The following is a 15,042-nucleotide window of genomic DNA, read 5'->3' on the forward strand; positions in this document are numbered from 1 at the left end:
GGGGGAGATATCATTCCAACGTAACCGGATATCTGACTCGCATGGCTAGCATCCTGCACTTTTCAGTGATGGCAAAGCCCTGGTGAGCAATCTGGCGACCATATTAGAGATTTCGAAGGAAAACGGACTACCGATGGAAAAGGCACAAGATCGTCATGGGGAGACTTTCGTGACATCAACTTGTCGGCCGTGGCATCCAAAGTATTCGCTGGCATCATTTGTGCAGGTTAACTGGTTACCGGGACAAGAGTTATCAAAACGACTAACGCAGAAGGAAATTTAAGTGCAGTCTTCCTACCGAAACATATTCTGAGCAAGTGAGTAGAGGAAAGTTTGACCTGAGTCTTTTATGCACTCACTCGGATGCGATGCATTGTAAATGAAATTGGTCGTAAACCTCATGATTGTCTCAGTCACCGTAAGCAGCACCAAGTTTTTCGACAAAAAAAATTTAGAATTAAAAGACGTAGTTGGTCTCAATACGTCTGATTGACTTAATTGATAATGTGCACGACCTAAAGCTACCACCTTGACATGGTGATCGGACCTGAGTGCCGCAATGGTCTCGCGGGCTACACTGACTGAAACCTCGTTCCACAAGGTGCAGCCATGCCGGGAAGGCCAAAGGGGGCAATCAGACCAAGAGCGGCGAGACCCCATACTACGATTAGACGTGCCATGAGGCGGTCTGGAGGTAGCCTTACTGCCCTCTGCGATAGGAGTGTTAAGGCAGTAAAGTCTTTCCCTCAGATGTCCAGCATGTCCATATTCATTGAAGCAGCGATGCTGCCTTCCCCCGAGGAAGGACGGGTTAGAAAATGTTTGCCCCCAAAACTGCACACTTTGATCGTCCAACGTTTAACCGTGACCGCCGGTGCATTATTTAGTGCGGTCGAAACATTTTTAAAACCAAAGAGTCAGATGCTGCTCAAAAGACACCTGCTGTGCGCAGACGTATGACGGATGAGACAGTAATGCCTCAGTAACGCCCTCTGGTTAGGCCAACCCGTTGCAGCCGAGCAGGTCAGACTGTTGAGCCACTGGCTCCGGTCAGGGTCCGCCGCCTCGCGGGTCAGACTTTCGAGTCAGAGGCTAGGGGCAGAGTCCCCGAATGAAAATATACGTCCTCCCACTGCCTTGTGGGTCAAACTTTTGATTCAAATGCTCAAGGTGGGGTACCTCAATCAAACGCCCTTACTTGGCCTGGGCAACCGGGAAGCATCATTTGCACGCGCAGTTCGGTGTCCATCGATGTCCCTCCCCAACCTCTTCCCCAAGCAAACGTCACTGGGGCACTTGACTGTCAGTTATCTGACCGAATGGCCTTACGCCCCTCGCTGTCTATTAACAATAAACAGAATAACGTTCTAAGTCCACGAGATCCTCTGTATATAAGACCTTTTAACGTTCGTAGTGTCAAATTAGCAAACAGGCAATGCTTGCTGAAACCTTATATTCTCTAAAATCGATGTATGCTGTGTCTCAGAGACACGTACTGAAGACCCAAGCGTGGGTATACAAGGACAAACTCAGGTCTTTCACATTTCTCCCTCCATATGTCCGGTGATGCAGATTTGATAACTCATGGAGTATACGGCGTGGGAGTTGTACTCAGCCTCAGAACTGAACGCACTTTGCTTGATTAGATCCCAGTGAAAAGTCATCTTTGCGCCGTCCGGTTATCCATCTCAACCGAGCTCAACGCCTCTTGGCATAAAAAGCGGTGCCTGTTTGTAGTGTCGGCTTATACCTCAGCGGACAGTCGTTCTGACGCTGAGAAGGATACTTTCTATCGAGAGTTATTCGGGCTCATTAAACAATCAAGAACCACTGACATCGTGATGCTTGCGGATGATATGAATGCTCAATTCAGCTCCTTGGAATCACATTTAGCGGTCGATTCGAAATCGGTGCTCGCCGTACAGACAACGTAGATAGATTTTCTCAATTGTATGCTGATCATCAACTGTTTCTGACCGGTATGAACTTTCAGTATTAACGTTTACACTGCGTAACCGGACACCAACCAACTGCGACTCAACCGTGGACCCAGTTGGATCAGCCACCGATGGAGAGTTACAATTGAAGACTGCCTTTACTTCTGAGACACACCACTTGATTCCGATCACATCCTAGCAAGAACCACTGACATCGTGATGCTTGCGGATGATATGAATGCTCAATTCAGCTCCTTGGAATCACATTTAGCGGTCGATTCGAAATCGGTGCTCGCCGTACAGACAACGTAGATAGATTTTCTCAATTGTATGCTGATCATCAACTGTTTCTGACCGGTATGAACTTTCAGTATTAACGTTTACACTGCGTAACCCGGCGGACACCAACTGCGACTCAACCGTGGACCCAGTTGGATCAGCCACCGATGGAGAGTTACAATTGAAGACTGCCTTTACTTCTGAGACACACCACTTGATTCCGATCACATCCTAGTGCGTGCCTGACAGTTCATTTTCCCTCAGGCCGTTGTAAGTCAGCAAGAAGCGTGCCAATCCATACTCTTCGAAAAACTATCATAGCTCAATGATATCGATCTGAGCTAGCCCAGCAACTCTGCAGTAAACTCATACCGTACTGACAGTGAGCTTGTGGATGGAGTGTGGCAAAATGTGAAAGGAGCTATGTTAGCTGTGTTCGGTGCTGTCTGTCCGACTTCTCTGATGCTACCACAAGACCGCTGGATGTCGACGAGATCACTATCCATAGTTGATGCCAGAAAATCCATACCAGCAGGCAACAAGTATGACGGCGCGCGTAAATCCTTCAAACCAAATAGTGAAGAGCTTAAGAAATGACCGAGAGGTCTGGTGAATATAGAAAGCTCGGGAGATGGAGAAGGCTTTTGTTATCGGAAACAGCAGTGCCTTATACCAACTGATACGCTCGACTGGCCCTAGGGGAGCAGCGGTCAGTAGAACTATAAGTGAAAAAGGTGGCTAATTAATTCACTCGCAAAAACGTCGACTGGAAAGATGGACCAAACATTTCGAAGAACAATTTAGCTGGCCTCCTGCAGTTCAGCTTGTGGAGATAGTGCATACGAACGAATAGAACGCAAACCTTAATCGCCCGTCGAAAGAAGAAATAACCTACGTACTGAAACTTGTGGGGGCGAGATGGCTCAGTAGTAGCTCGAATTTACGGACCGGAAGACTGGTGGTTGGAACCCGATCTATGCCTCTTGACTTCCTCTGCCTAGGTTTGGGTAACCTGGCAGTATCCCAGCCCTCGTGCTTCCTTCGGGTGGCATGGCAGTTAGGCACAGAAATTTTGGCCAGCTGAATGTTTTTTACTGAGACGTGAGAAGACATCAGGACCGGACGGTCTCTATCCAGCCCTCTTCAAAGTAGACGGAGAAGCCCTGGTGACCCATCTACCAAAGCTTATTGGTGCCATACTGAACAAAAACAAAGTTCCTGCAGAGTGGAGGATGTCGTCAGTTATTCCAGTCTTCAAAAAGGTTACGCGGACGCTGTGTGAAAACCACCGTGGCATCAGGCTAGTAACTGCGACATCGAAAGTCCCCTCTGGTCTTATTTTTTATCGGTTTTCTGAACACACGGAGAGGCGTATCCATCTTGCAAGAGGACGCATCGATTCCATCTTTACCTGCCGACAGACTCTGGAACAGCGATACTCCTCCCAGCAAACAACACTGGTTGTCTTCCTTGATCTGAAAGTTGCCTTTGACTCTGTGGACCGCCAGGCACTATTTCAGTGTCTGGAGCAAAGATGCCCCCTATAAATTCTTGACCCTCTTTAAGGCGCTGTACCCAAACTCCCGCGACCGTATGGGAGTCGATGTAAGCTGTCGTCTGAATTCCCCACATCAAGTGATGTCAGACTAGTCTGTCCTCTTTCACCTCTCCTCTTCAACTTCGTCATTGATAGGGTTATGGAAGACTCACCATCAGCCTTTATTGCCTGTGAGGTCGAATTTCTCCCGGGATATCCGCTCACAGATGTCGAATACGCAGATGGCAGCTATTCTTGAATCTGATGTCGTGTTGATGCAAAGAATATCAAATAATATGGCTGATTCTGTCTCATATTATGGAACATGCTTCACACCGGCAAAGTGTAAAGTGTTATTGCAAGACTGGGCAGGGTCAAACCCTTAGCTTATGCTTGCGGATGAGCCGCTTGAGGTGGTAGACCAGTTTGTCTTCTGGGGCAACTGCATCGGTTTTGGTGGTCTCGCGAAAGATGATATTTCAGTCCGGACTAGGAAGGTCAGAGCAGGTCTCGTGAACCTGCGTCACATGTGGCGTAGGTTTGACACCATCTTATCCGTCAGTGGTCTAGTTTACAATGCTGGCGAGATGGCTCAAGTGGTTAGAACGCGAATTTACTGACGGGGAGGTCCGTGGTTCGAACCTGACCTCTGCCTCTCGACTTCCCCTGTCTAGACTTGGACAACCTGGCGGTATCCCAGCCTTCGTGCTTCCCTCGGGTGGTATGGCAGCTGGGCACCGAAAAGGGTGCTAAAGCTGGACAGTTTATTTATTTACAATGCTGTATTGTGATCCATATGACTATACGGGTCAGAAATTTGGCTGCTGCGCGCCGAGGACTTCAAAAGACTTTCAGTGTTTGACCATCATTGTCTTAGGAGCACTGTCCGAGTGTGGTATTTCAGCAGTGCTGAAACACGTCGAATGGTATTCGGAAGAAATAACTCACTCACGATAGACGAACTGACTACACTGCGTAGGTTGCGCTGGCTCCGTATGCCATTCGACCAACGTCCTCGAAGGGTTCTTTTTGCAGAGCCATGCGAAGGGTTGAGACGAGTCAGCGAAGTTTGAAAGCCATTACCTGCAAACTCAGCTGTACTGGTTATTGCCGTCTCCCTGGATGGATACTCCGAGATGAGCCACATCAATGTTTAGAGACATTATCAGACATGACCCAGTCGCTCCCTCAAGGGCGCTCGTTCATCCAAGCTATTGTTTTCAATGCATGGCTCCCTTCCCAATCCTTCCACTTAAAAGTCCACTGACAGACCTGTATTTACGCACCAATTTGTCAGCTCCCGTCTCCGACGCGCAGCTACCTATCCCTTCCCCAAGTCGTTGGTGGACAAAATTGTGACAACTAAAACCACTGTGCGAAAGATACGCAATCCTTATAGCTGATAATAATAATAATAATTGCTGGGAAAGACAAGCTGGGTTTCCCGTGGCCGAAGGTGTGTTTGCCATATCTTTACCGTGAGACAGGTTTACGAACAGCGCTTTCCTCAGAAGTTTAACGGTTATCTTTTTTGTTGGTAGGAAGACGCTTTTGACTTTGCGGATCGTCAGAAACTAAGGCGGTACCTGGCGATCAAGCGTGTCCTGTCTAAATATTTATCTTCTCTGGATTCACTGCATGCAAACTTCTGTGGGCGCGTATGGGTATAAAGTGAGCTGTCAACTTAGTTCGCCACATCCATTAGTGTAAGACAAGACTGCCGTCTTTCAACATTCCATTACATCTTTGTTATTGAAATGCCGGTTGAAATTTCTCTGCCTATCTCTGAAACCTCGGGGATCGAATTTTTCGGCGCCCACATTGAGTGTGTAGGCGGTATTGCCTTCAAAGATGCAAGTTGTTTTAACTAACCTAAATAATCCTACCGCACAGTTAGATATGCGTTTCACACCTGCAAAATGTAAAGTACTGCTTCTCGGCGATGTGCTTAGATTACGTACGAGAGTTGTCAGTGTTTAAACGTGTCTCCGAATCATTGGCAAGGTCTGGTGGTTACATCAGATTTGCAATTCTGAGGCACGCCAGATGGTTTTAGGTGAAGGAGATTTCCCACGATGGATTAACTACTCAGCCTTCATCATCATCAGAGAAAGCAACACCAGCGTTGACACTGATGTTCCACTTCCGTACAGTTAATTTTATTCGAAGCTTCGGAGCGAAAAGCAAAAGAGTGGGCGAGGGAGGAGACCTAGTGCTGGCCTGTGTCGAGCATTCTGAGGTGTGGACAATCTGAAATGAGACCCACAGCACGAACGCCACTGACCTCGAACAGCCGCCATTTCTTGCGATGCCTCCATCCAACCGCGGGCGGGGTCACGGCGACCTCATCCTGGAAGGCGTACAACACCAAAACTCTTCGTGATCTCTTTCACTTCTGCGAAGTCATACGTTCACGCCATCCTGAAGGGGGCACAGAGGACAGCACTCATCTCGGTAGACGATGTTTCGGCATGCTTAGAACATGGCCGAGCCACCGCACTTGATGGTGCTGGTGGTTTTCCGCGATTGAAGTACCTGCTGCATAACCAAACACCAGTTTTATACCTATCTCGTTACTAATCCGTGGACGCCATCCAGAGCCAGCAACACTTTTGAGACGTCGGTGGTCAAAAACCTGAAGACGCCTTGCGTCATCTGTCCTCAGAGGCCACGTACCGCAACCACTAACAACGCAGCCGTTGCTCTATCCTGATACACGCGACCTTTACGATCTAGTGGTATGCCTTTTTGATGCCGCAAGTGACGCAAATTAGCAAAATTTATTCGGGACTTTGAGATTCGTACATTGTCTTCATCGGGCACATTTCCGCCAGAGCTGATACAACTACGAGGTATGCAAAATTCTCCACAATTCCCAGTGATTCTCCTGAAATTTTAAGGGATATTTTCGGAGACTATACGTTACACTTTATGGATCTGAAGCACTTTTGTATGATTTTGACCCTGGCCGACCTCAAATAGCATCAACGCACATTCCTCCTTTGAAAATTTCAAACTATATCGTCTGCAAACTTCATGTCAACAATGTTATCACATGTAGTGGTCTGAATATCGAGTCAGCGACACTGTTCTGTCAATTACAGAGACAAGCAAGGGTGGAATGGGCAGCGAAGTGAAACTTTTACCAGGGTTCAAAAATTGGAATATGTTGATGATATTGTTCTGACATGAGGTGATATTTCATCCATGCGGAAGATTTTAGACTGCCTGACAATGAAAGCAAACCGTTATGAATTAGTTTTCTAATGAAAAAAGTGTGAATCCAATGCAAGAGACTGATCGTAACTCCTAATTGCACTCATCTTTTGGCCAAGTGTTTAAAACGGTTGAATATTATACATGCTTGGTGAGTCTCCTGCCAGCCAATACAACACTGAAATCGGATCGCAAGTCAGCAGGCGGCTGTGAGAAAACTCTACATGTGACAACAGCGAGCAACCAGCAGAGTTCGGTCAAATTTGCTCTATGTCTGTTTTTGGCCCACATTTATGGTAAAAATATTAATTCTACGAAAGATCTACTTGCGTAACGCCCTTTTCTTGATGGTAGCTAGTACACATTGTTTAAGACCACTGTCCCCGTGCCTATATTCTTCACATGTTGTTTGCTTTTCCAGTTACGAATCACTTGGAGGTTCAAGAAGTGGGTGCCTTTTTCATAGGACTCATATTTTCCAGTGACCACCTTGTCAGTCGGTGAGATTTTGCGTGGTATCTCTGTCGCCACTAATCGGGATGTGGCAGCCGACGTACTCAACAAGTGTAAGCGTTCATTGTATGACCATCTTGTTTCCTATCAGCGGAAAAAATGGACGAGATCATGTGGCAACTGATCACTATCTATTTTGATATGCCTCCCACACAATTTATCCCGGCATTTATGTTGAAACTGATGAATCGCATCGTGTCCGAACTGCAGTTCCCCCAGTTGTTTTCTTTCAGTGACTTGAGCGAATCCCGAGACCGGAAAAAATGGATCGATTTCTTTTCTTGCGTCTTGTGCTTTTTGCAGTTCAAGTCTCATTTCAAAGTTGCAGACGAAGTAATTTCGCACTAGGTTGTTTACCAGTTACTTTGTCCTAATAGATATACAAAGGTGCCATTGCCAGAAAGAATCGATACTCAGAACTGTGCAACCTAGTCAGCAAGCGAGAAGATGAGTTCACCACCAGGCAAGCCGAAATCATGGCTCTACAGGAGGCAATCAGAAAGGTGAAGATCCACTGTGAGGAAGCCACTTCCCGTTATCGGAAGCTGGACAATGAACATTCAGGTCTAAGACAGCAAGTGAGCTCGATGCAGGATGACCTGTCGAGAAGGGTCGAGAACGTAAGTTATTATAGTTTCCTGTGGTCACTAGGTTACCTGTTTTGACTTATTCCAATTGCTGTCGGTTTTTTTTGAGGCAAACATGTGAGGGCGTCATCACCAACACTAATTGGACCACGAGGCTTTTGGGCTCCAGATGTTACGATGCTTTTTATCGTCCGGATCAGGTGTACCTGATGCTTCCCGTGAAACCATACTTGCTTCTTCTGATTGCTAACTCTACGACTTATCTCGTGGAAGTTTTTGAAGGACGTAGTGTCTTTTCGTTGGCTTCCTGTTTTCTTACTCAAATTCTACTTCACATCCTTCAACAACACAAAAATCACCTCAGCTTTGCCATGATTCTGTTCTAGTCATTATGGATAGCAGTCCAATATATTTTTCATTGATGACAGAACCGGGTTGTTCGAATCTCCAAACTGCAAAGAAAGCAAACTTTACCATGTAAATTATACGGCCGGTTCAGTTAAAACAATCTCTCTGACCTCCAGCTACCAGTTATATCGCATTCTAAAGTCTCGAAGGGGTACATGGGATTGGGAAACCGAGATAACAGCGTGAACTTTGAGGGTGCAAACTGCTTGCCGTTGTTGTCAAATAACGTCATTGACATACTCTGTCTATCGATCTTTCTGTAAATGTGCTTTCAGCAACCTGTTTCGCGGTCCATTGAAGTACGACTCATGATGATGTCAATGGTATAATTGAACAAAAATGAGGGGAGGGGAAATCTCTGACAAACCCTAGTCGTGGGAAAGCCTTTGGGTAGTTCATTGTAAACCCTAATGCGACCAAACATGTAGGAATAAATTATTTGAGGTTCATTCACAGACTGAGGGTTTTCTGGGTTTTAGGTCTATTCAGTTGAACAAACGTATCGATGGAGTCGAAGGCTGCCCTGTCTAGTTGAAGGTATTTGGGACGCTGCTAAAGAAATTAACATAGTACGGAGTCATAAGTACATCCCCTACCTTACCGAAAAATTTTTCTCATGCTTGCGGACTTGCGTTTCGGATGATAGCGTCAAACATCGCACTACTATTGAAGCCGGTGGTCGTGTTACAGCTGGAGTAAGGCCCATACTTATTATGGTTGAGGTATTCGTTTCACAGGCGTTTTTGAGTGGCCTCGAATCGTTGGGACGTATTGCTAATTTAATTTTAGAAAATCTAGCCATGGCAAAAGAAAGAAATTCACCACCGTCTTTGAGGATGGTTGGGTTGTGTGTTGAAACACGTGGGTACAGGGACTGACGACCAGCGCTCAAGACGTTCGTTCTTGCTGTGTATTGAGTCTCCAATATAATCTTTGGTGAGTGCACTAATACCAGTTTTGTGTATCAGGTGAGACAGCTTCCGGACATTCCTAATTGTCCTTGCTTTCTCCATTTCTAGAACCCTGTGATTTCACCAGGTTTCTCCATCCACACGCGGACCGTGCTTCGACTAACGTCTAATAACCCTTCCGATTGAATTATGCTAAGATTTCAAAGAGACTGAAGATTCGGCTTTCAAAGGTTTGCTTAGGGTAGATTGATACTGGTGTGGACCCTGTGGATCGGAAAGTTTTTGGGTGGCTGAATCGGGAGCTTTTTATGGGTCTCCCGGGCAACAGCCGAAACTCCCACCGGATCAGAGCGTGATCAGAACCGATGTGCTTGGGTCCAGAGAGAGTGACAGTGAAACATAGCACCTCTGTGCTGAGGACCAATGGTTATGAGGTGAATCTGAATCCATGGTTGTCCGGATAGTGCAACAATGCATGCTGCATTTGAGCCCAGTGGTAATTAGGGACAATCGGTTATCTATGTAAGGCCTCAAAATACAACAATCGTTGTCACTACATCCTTAGTTCCAGTTGAACAGGTCACCAGGCCGCTCATCTGATGAACTTAGACGTCCTACCTAACTGTGCACTCACATTGCCTCCTCATGTGGTACTGAAAAGTTTGCTAGCCGATTATCAAGCTCGGCGAACTGATCAACAGTCAGTTCCTTTAACACGTAACAAACGCTTTTGTTGGGTTAATCAGAATGACCTGTCGTCTATTCCTTTGTTGGGCTTCACTTGTGAATAAGTTTATCAATCCTACCCCACTCCAGAACTCTGCGTTTTCCGCTGTCGCAGCTACCGTTATTCGGTGTACCTATTCTATTTCATCCACACAGATGTTGGTGGTCATGTGACCAGCATCAGACCATCACAGATTCATTCGCTGTAGAGGAGAATGTTCCTAGCTCAGGTAGCGTAGATGGTCTTTGTTTTTTTCTCCGAGCTGGGCAGTTTGATCGTACACGTTTCATCGCCAATCAAGGTGACATCATCAGTGCGTCGTTATGGAGCGTAGCGATGGGTCGGTGTTTGCAACCACCGAAAACGCTCAGTAGCCGGAAGACGGTTGGTCATCCTGGAGTCCGGCTAAGGCAGTAACCGCAATTTCTGCTCGTTTCCCAAATTCGCTTCATATATCAGTCCAGAATCCTCCCCCCCCCTGATGGGGATAACGAAAAGGTTCACCCGTTTTACAAGTAGTTCTCACATCTCAGAAATTCTCCCTTGTCCCCACCAACCTGTCTCCCGTTACCTTCGATGGCCGCTCTCTGTCAGACCTCCAAAACACTTGGTTCTGATGTATTCCCAATTCTTACTTCGAAACCTTACCTGAGAAACTGAACACCAATTCTCCTGAACATCAGTTGTTTTTTGGTTGTCCCCAAAGTATCTACATTTCCCACATATTTTCGAATGTGGTTCACTGCCTAACCCCAACACTGAGCGTCCATTTCCAAATACTCCCATTTGCCGAAGTTGGTCGTCGGTTTGTTCGCTGAGCTAGGCAAACGTTTCATCACCAATCGAGGTGACATCATCAGTGCGCTGTTAGAGCGCGGTGCGTGGCGATGGATTGGTGTTTATACCAACCACCAACGCTACTTGAGCTACCAACATTTTCCTCTATTCTCCGAAGTTTTGGAGAGTTTCTTTTCATTCAGTGGAATTATAACGCAAGGTCTCTGTCTGTCCTCTGGTTGAGGTAACTTGAACTAAGGATATCTTTTGGTGTCTCGTAGGAAACCCTTTTAGTATGTGCTGTCTCGTTCCGTTTTAGACGGATAGATTGCGACTGGAGAATGCCGAACTGGAGGCGGAATGTGAAAAATCGAGTAAAAACATTTTAGAGAACGTGGATTCCCTCACTCGCTTCATTCCGAAGATCAAAGCCCAATTGGATGAAGTTGAAGTGGAAATGCATGTGCTGTTTGAGAGGCGGACCAATCTGTTCGAAAGAACTACTGAGTTTCACCACTACGAGGCACTTTTGGACAAGCTTAACTTAGACGATTTTTATGTCCTGCTTGACAAATACGTATCCCTCAAACAGCAGGTAAAGGTGAGTGGTACTTTCTCGTCGGTAACCCTCAAATCCATTTGTCCTGACTCTAGAGGTGTTGGCTTGCTTTTGCAGGATTGTTTTGCCTTTCGTTTTGTTCTGTGTGCCCTGTCCATCACCTCGAAGTTCTCGACATACTATGAGTTACCTTGGTAACTTGGTTTGTTCCTAAAGGAACAACTGGGGAACCCTGAAGTTCGGTGTGGCAAAATTATGGGTCACATCGGTTTGCCAAGCTCTTCACCTGAAGCCACGCAATAGCCCATTAGTTCTGTCTGCATGACAACTATGTGCGGTCATAGCAGCTTAATAAATTTGTCGACCGGGTATTTATAATTTTACCCTCCTTGCGTAGGTTGCTGACAGGACATCAGTGTTTTCCTCAACCCATCGAGACCTCAGCCTCCTACGTTACCCCCCTCCAACTCATGTGGTCACATAGAGGCTGGAAATACTCAGGGGCGTGTGCGAAACTTTCAGTTTGTTTCAAATTCAAAGCAAACCTACACTTTGACAGAATGCACCGAACGTTCCTGTCGGTAATATATCAACTCATCCTGTTGTGTGATTCGTGTCACTTGAAATACTCGTTAAGCTTTTATAGTCCTTTGGCTCTTGGTGGAAGTCAATATCTCGAGGTGAACTGGATGACGTCTGTTGATGCCATAAAAGGAAGCCACTACGCCTGCAGAAATAACGCCGCAGTCCTCAAGCTAGATCGCGGAAGTTTCTCAGTCTGCCGGACGCTTAAATTGGAGATACTGAACGATATCTATGACCCTTGATGTGTGCATTCGTGCATTAGAATATTTTGTATTGTCGGCCATCTCCACGATTGGGTAGAATGACATGGCACTTTAACATGACTACGTAGCCGTTCACACATTGGGGCTGAAACATCGAGGGCTGACTGAGGGGTTTGTGTATGACACATGTAACTGTAAAACTCTCATGTATTAAGTACAAAATATACTGCAACAGTGAAGAAAGTCTGAAAATCCCAAGGCAGCTTTTGAAAACGCCTATGGCCGTATAATGGAACCGGTACGCGGCCCATCCCAGATTTCGCCTGATGAAGATATGGGCTTCCCCAGTGCCAACTCAGGCCGAGAATATTTGGATTGGGGTTAGTGAAGTCAGCCGATCCCCTGGTGTGAAGTGGCCGAAGCAAGCCGACATCTTAACAGAAGGAGATAGGATCGTGAGATGATGCTGAATCCCGGAGGCGTATGATTCCGAAGCTAATGGATACTTGATCTAACTGCCCTACGGGCAGTTGATCAGAGTTGATCAAAAGTATTGGGCATCCGTGTGAATCCGTCGTCGGACGACTTCATCAGCTGTGAATGCTGCACCAGGTTGAACTGCCTTTTTCAAGGTTCAACCATGCCAGCAGGACGAAAATACAGCAGCCAGACGGGCATTCGTACAAGGAGCTGTGAGGACAGAAAGTTTAAATGTGGCAGAAACACGCCTGTGTGGCCCCACCATGCAAAGATCTCACTCGAACTACTGGGTACCCCGTGATCCTAGTGCAGAGTCTGGTACTGTCTACCGTGTAGGAATCGCCCTGACCTCAAAAGTCACATGCTCCGGTGGAATGAATTCCTCTCAGCAACAGGTTGCGCGCTGCGCGACTAGAAGTGGGTTAAGATATGTAACTTATTCGTGGTCTCTGCGTACGCTTCAACAAACAAAGGTGACTTCTATCACGAACCTTCGAACGTTCTACGACAGATAAAAGTTACGCGTATTACAGTTCTAGTTGGTGAATTCAAATCACATACTAGACGACCTAATGACAGTGAACACCACCTGGGCGAGGAATTTCGTGTTCCTGCCACAAAGAGAGCTAATGATAATCCATTCAAACAGATGTTCGCGGATCGTGATTAGTCCACTGTCAACGTCAACTTTGGGTACAAGAAGTCATTATGTTACCTGGTGTCCTCCGAACCGCGAGTAGCCGTGCGCGCTGTTAGAACGCATCGTCCAAACATGAACAACGTATTGTAAACCTGGTACAGCAAAACGGGTCTTAAACTGTGCAATTAAGCATGTTCAGCAATATAGTTTTCTTCTAAGGAATGCGAGGCAATCCACGTGGATCTCTCGAAATTCGTTGTAAATGGCAAGGTAAGTAGGTTTATTCGGGGGTTTTCAAGAAGATGCTGAGCACAGTTCCTTTTGCGGAATTCGACTCACCTTCATACGTGCACACACGCAGAGGTAGGGAGAGGATCAAGGTGGCCTGACGTCCGCTCAGCATGACGTTTGTAGCTTTTCCGCTATCACACCCTTTTTTGCCTGGCATAACCACAGTATTCATCGACTCAGGTGTCTCATGTGTTCCTTTTCAGAACTATTTTTTTCCATCTCTTGGTTTCGTTCACTGCAAATTTCACATCTTGCAAATGCACTCGGTCGGTTGGGCGATTAGGTCAGAGTATAAACTCTACAAGTGTGGTGACGATTCTGTCCGCCACCACCCAACAGACCCCGTCTAATTATGCTAATTTTCTACTTTTTCAATATAGCAAGTGTTACCGTTGAGCTGCATTTGTGGAAGGTACTTGTTTGACCAGTCTATTAAGTGGCAGTTAAAAGTTCAAACACTGTATGAAATCGTTTGCTTTATCCATGATCGAACAGCTTCGTGAATTATTTCATTTGTTCCAGACTTTGCAGCAACAATTCGATCAGACAGCTTCAGAGCTGGAGGCCAAACGGATAGAGAAAGAAAATTTGAGTCGGTCGTTGTCGGAGATGCAGAACGATATGATGCGACAGAAGCTTTTGTTAGCGAAGAAGAAAAAGGTACGTTCTGTGTGACTTCAGCTGCAACGTCTGGTCACTGGGCTTCAGTAGTGCGGGCACTTTATTCTTGATCGTCTTCCCCAAGCTATACACTGGGTCCCTATTCTCTGGGCTCCTCCTCTATTACTGTTTCCCCATTCATGTATGGTCATCAAGAGTTAGCTTTTATTAATATATTGCCGTCCAGGCTATTTTCCTGTTTGCTATCAGCGGGTTACCGGTGTTCGAATCAAGCGTCAGCCTTGAGAATGAAGAACTCTAGCTGTCCTTTCCAATACTCAAATACGAATCTGTTTTGGCTGGTTTAACTGGGTTCAGCATCAATTAAGCATCTATTGGCTTGTTGACCTGAGCCTTTCAAAATTGCTATCATTTTCCCGAAAATGCGGTTTTCGGTGTGTTTGCTCGTAGATAATCAGATCTGTGGCTTTTCGAGGGCAAGACTGTCCTGGGAGCACGGCCGTAGGGTTTAGAAAGGTCTCTCTAGAGACTGGAAATATGGCGGGAAGTACCTCCCTTCTGATAGGTCTATATTGGGGATCACTTTGTAGGTGTGTTTTACCTTGGCGGTTGCTGAAGGTAAAACGGTAGCCAACATTCTACCGCTCTGACTAAATAGATGTACTCTTCTTGCTCCTAGGTCTTTGGGGTCTTTGATCCTATATATATATATATATATATATATATATATGTATATATCAAAATGAGCTGCCAGTCAGTGCTCAAAGTATG

The 15,042-nt window shown here is 46.1% G+C and overlaps 1 protein-coding gene across 1 annotated transcript in view; it reads left to right on the forward strand.

Annotated features, from left to right (window-relative positions):
• Positions 1–7,435: 7,435 nt before the first annotated feature.
• T265_13910 (hypothetical protein) overlaps positions 7,436–15,042 on the forward strand; it is a gene marked incomplete at both ends in the record, with an annotated part of 10,078 nt that continues 2,471 nt past the window's right edge. The window contains 5 exons of the mRNA XM_009171078.1: positions 7,436–7,535; positions 7,574–7,815; positions 7,860–8,102; positions 11,212–11,493; positions 14,173–14,310. Of these exons, the coding sequence (XP_009169342.1) occupies positions 7,436–7,535; positions 7,574–7,815; positions 7,860–8,102; positions 11,212–11,493; positions 14,173–14,310 (1,005 nt within the window). The remainder of the gene's footprint in view (positions 7,536–7,573; positions 7,816–7,859; positions 8,103–11,211; positions 11,494–14,172; positions 14,311–15,042) is intronic.

The sequence above is a fragment of the Opisthorchis viverrini genome, assembly GCF_000715545.1.
Source record: "Opisthorchis viverrini unplaced genomic scaffold opera_v5_115, whole genome shotgun sequence".
NCBI lineage: Eukaryota > Metazoa > Platyhelminthes > Trematoda > Opisthorchiida > Opisthorchiidae > Opisthorchis > Opisthorchis viverrini.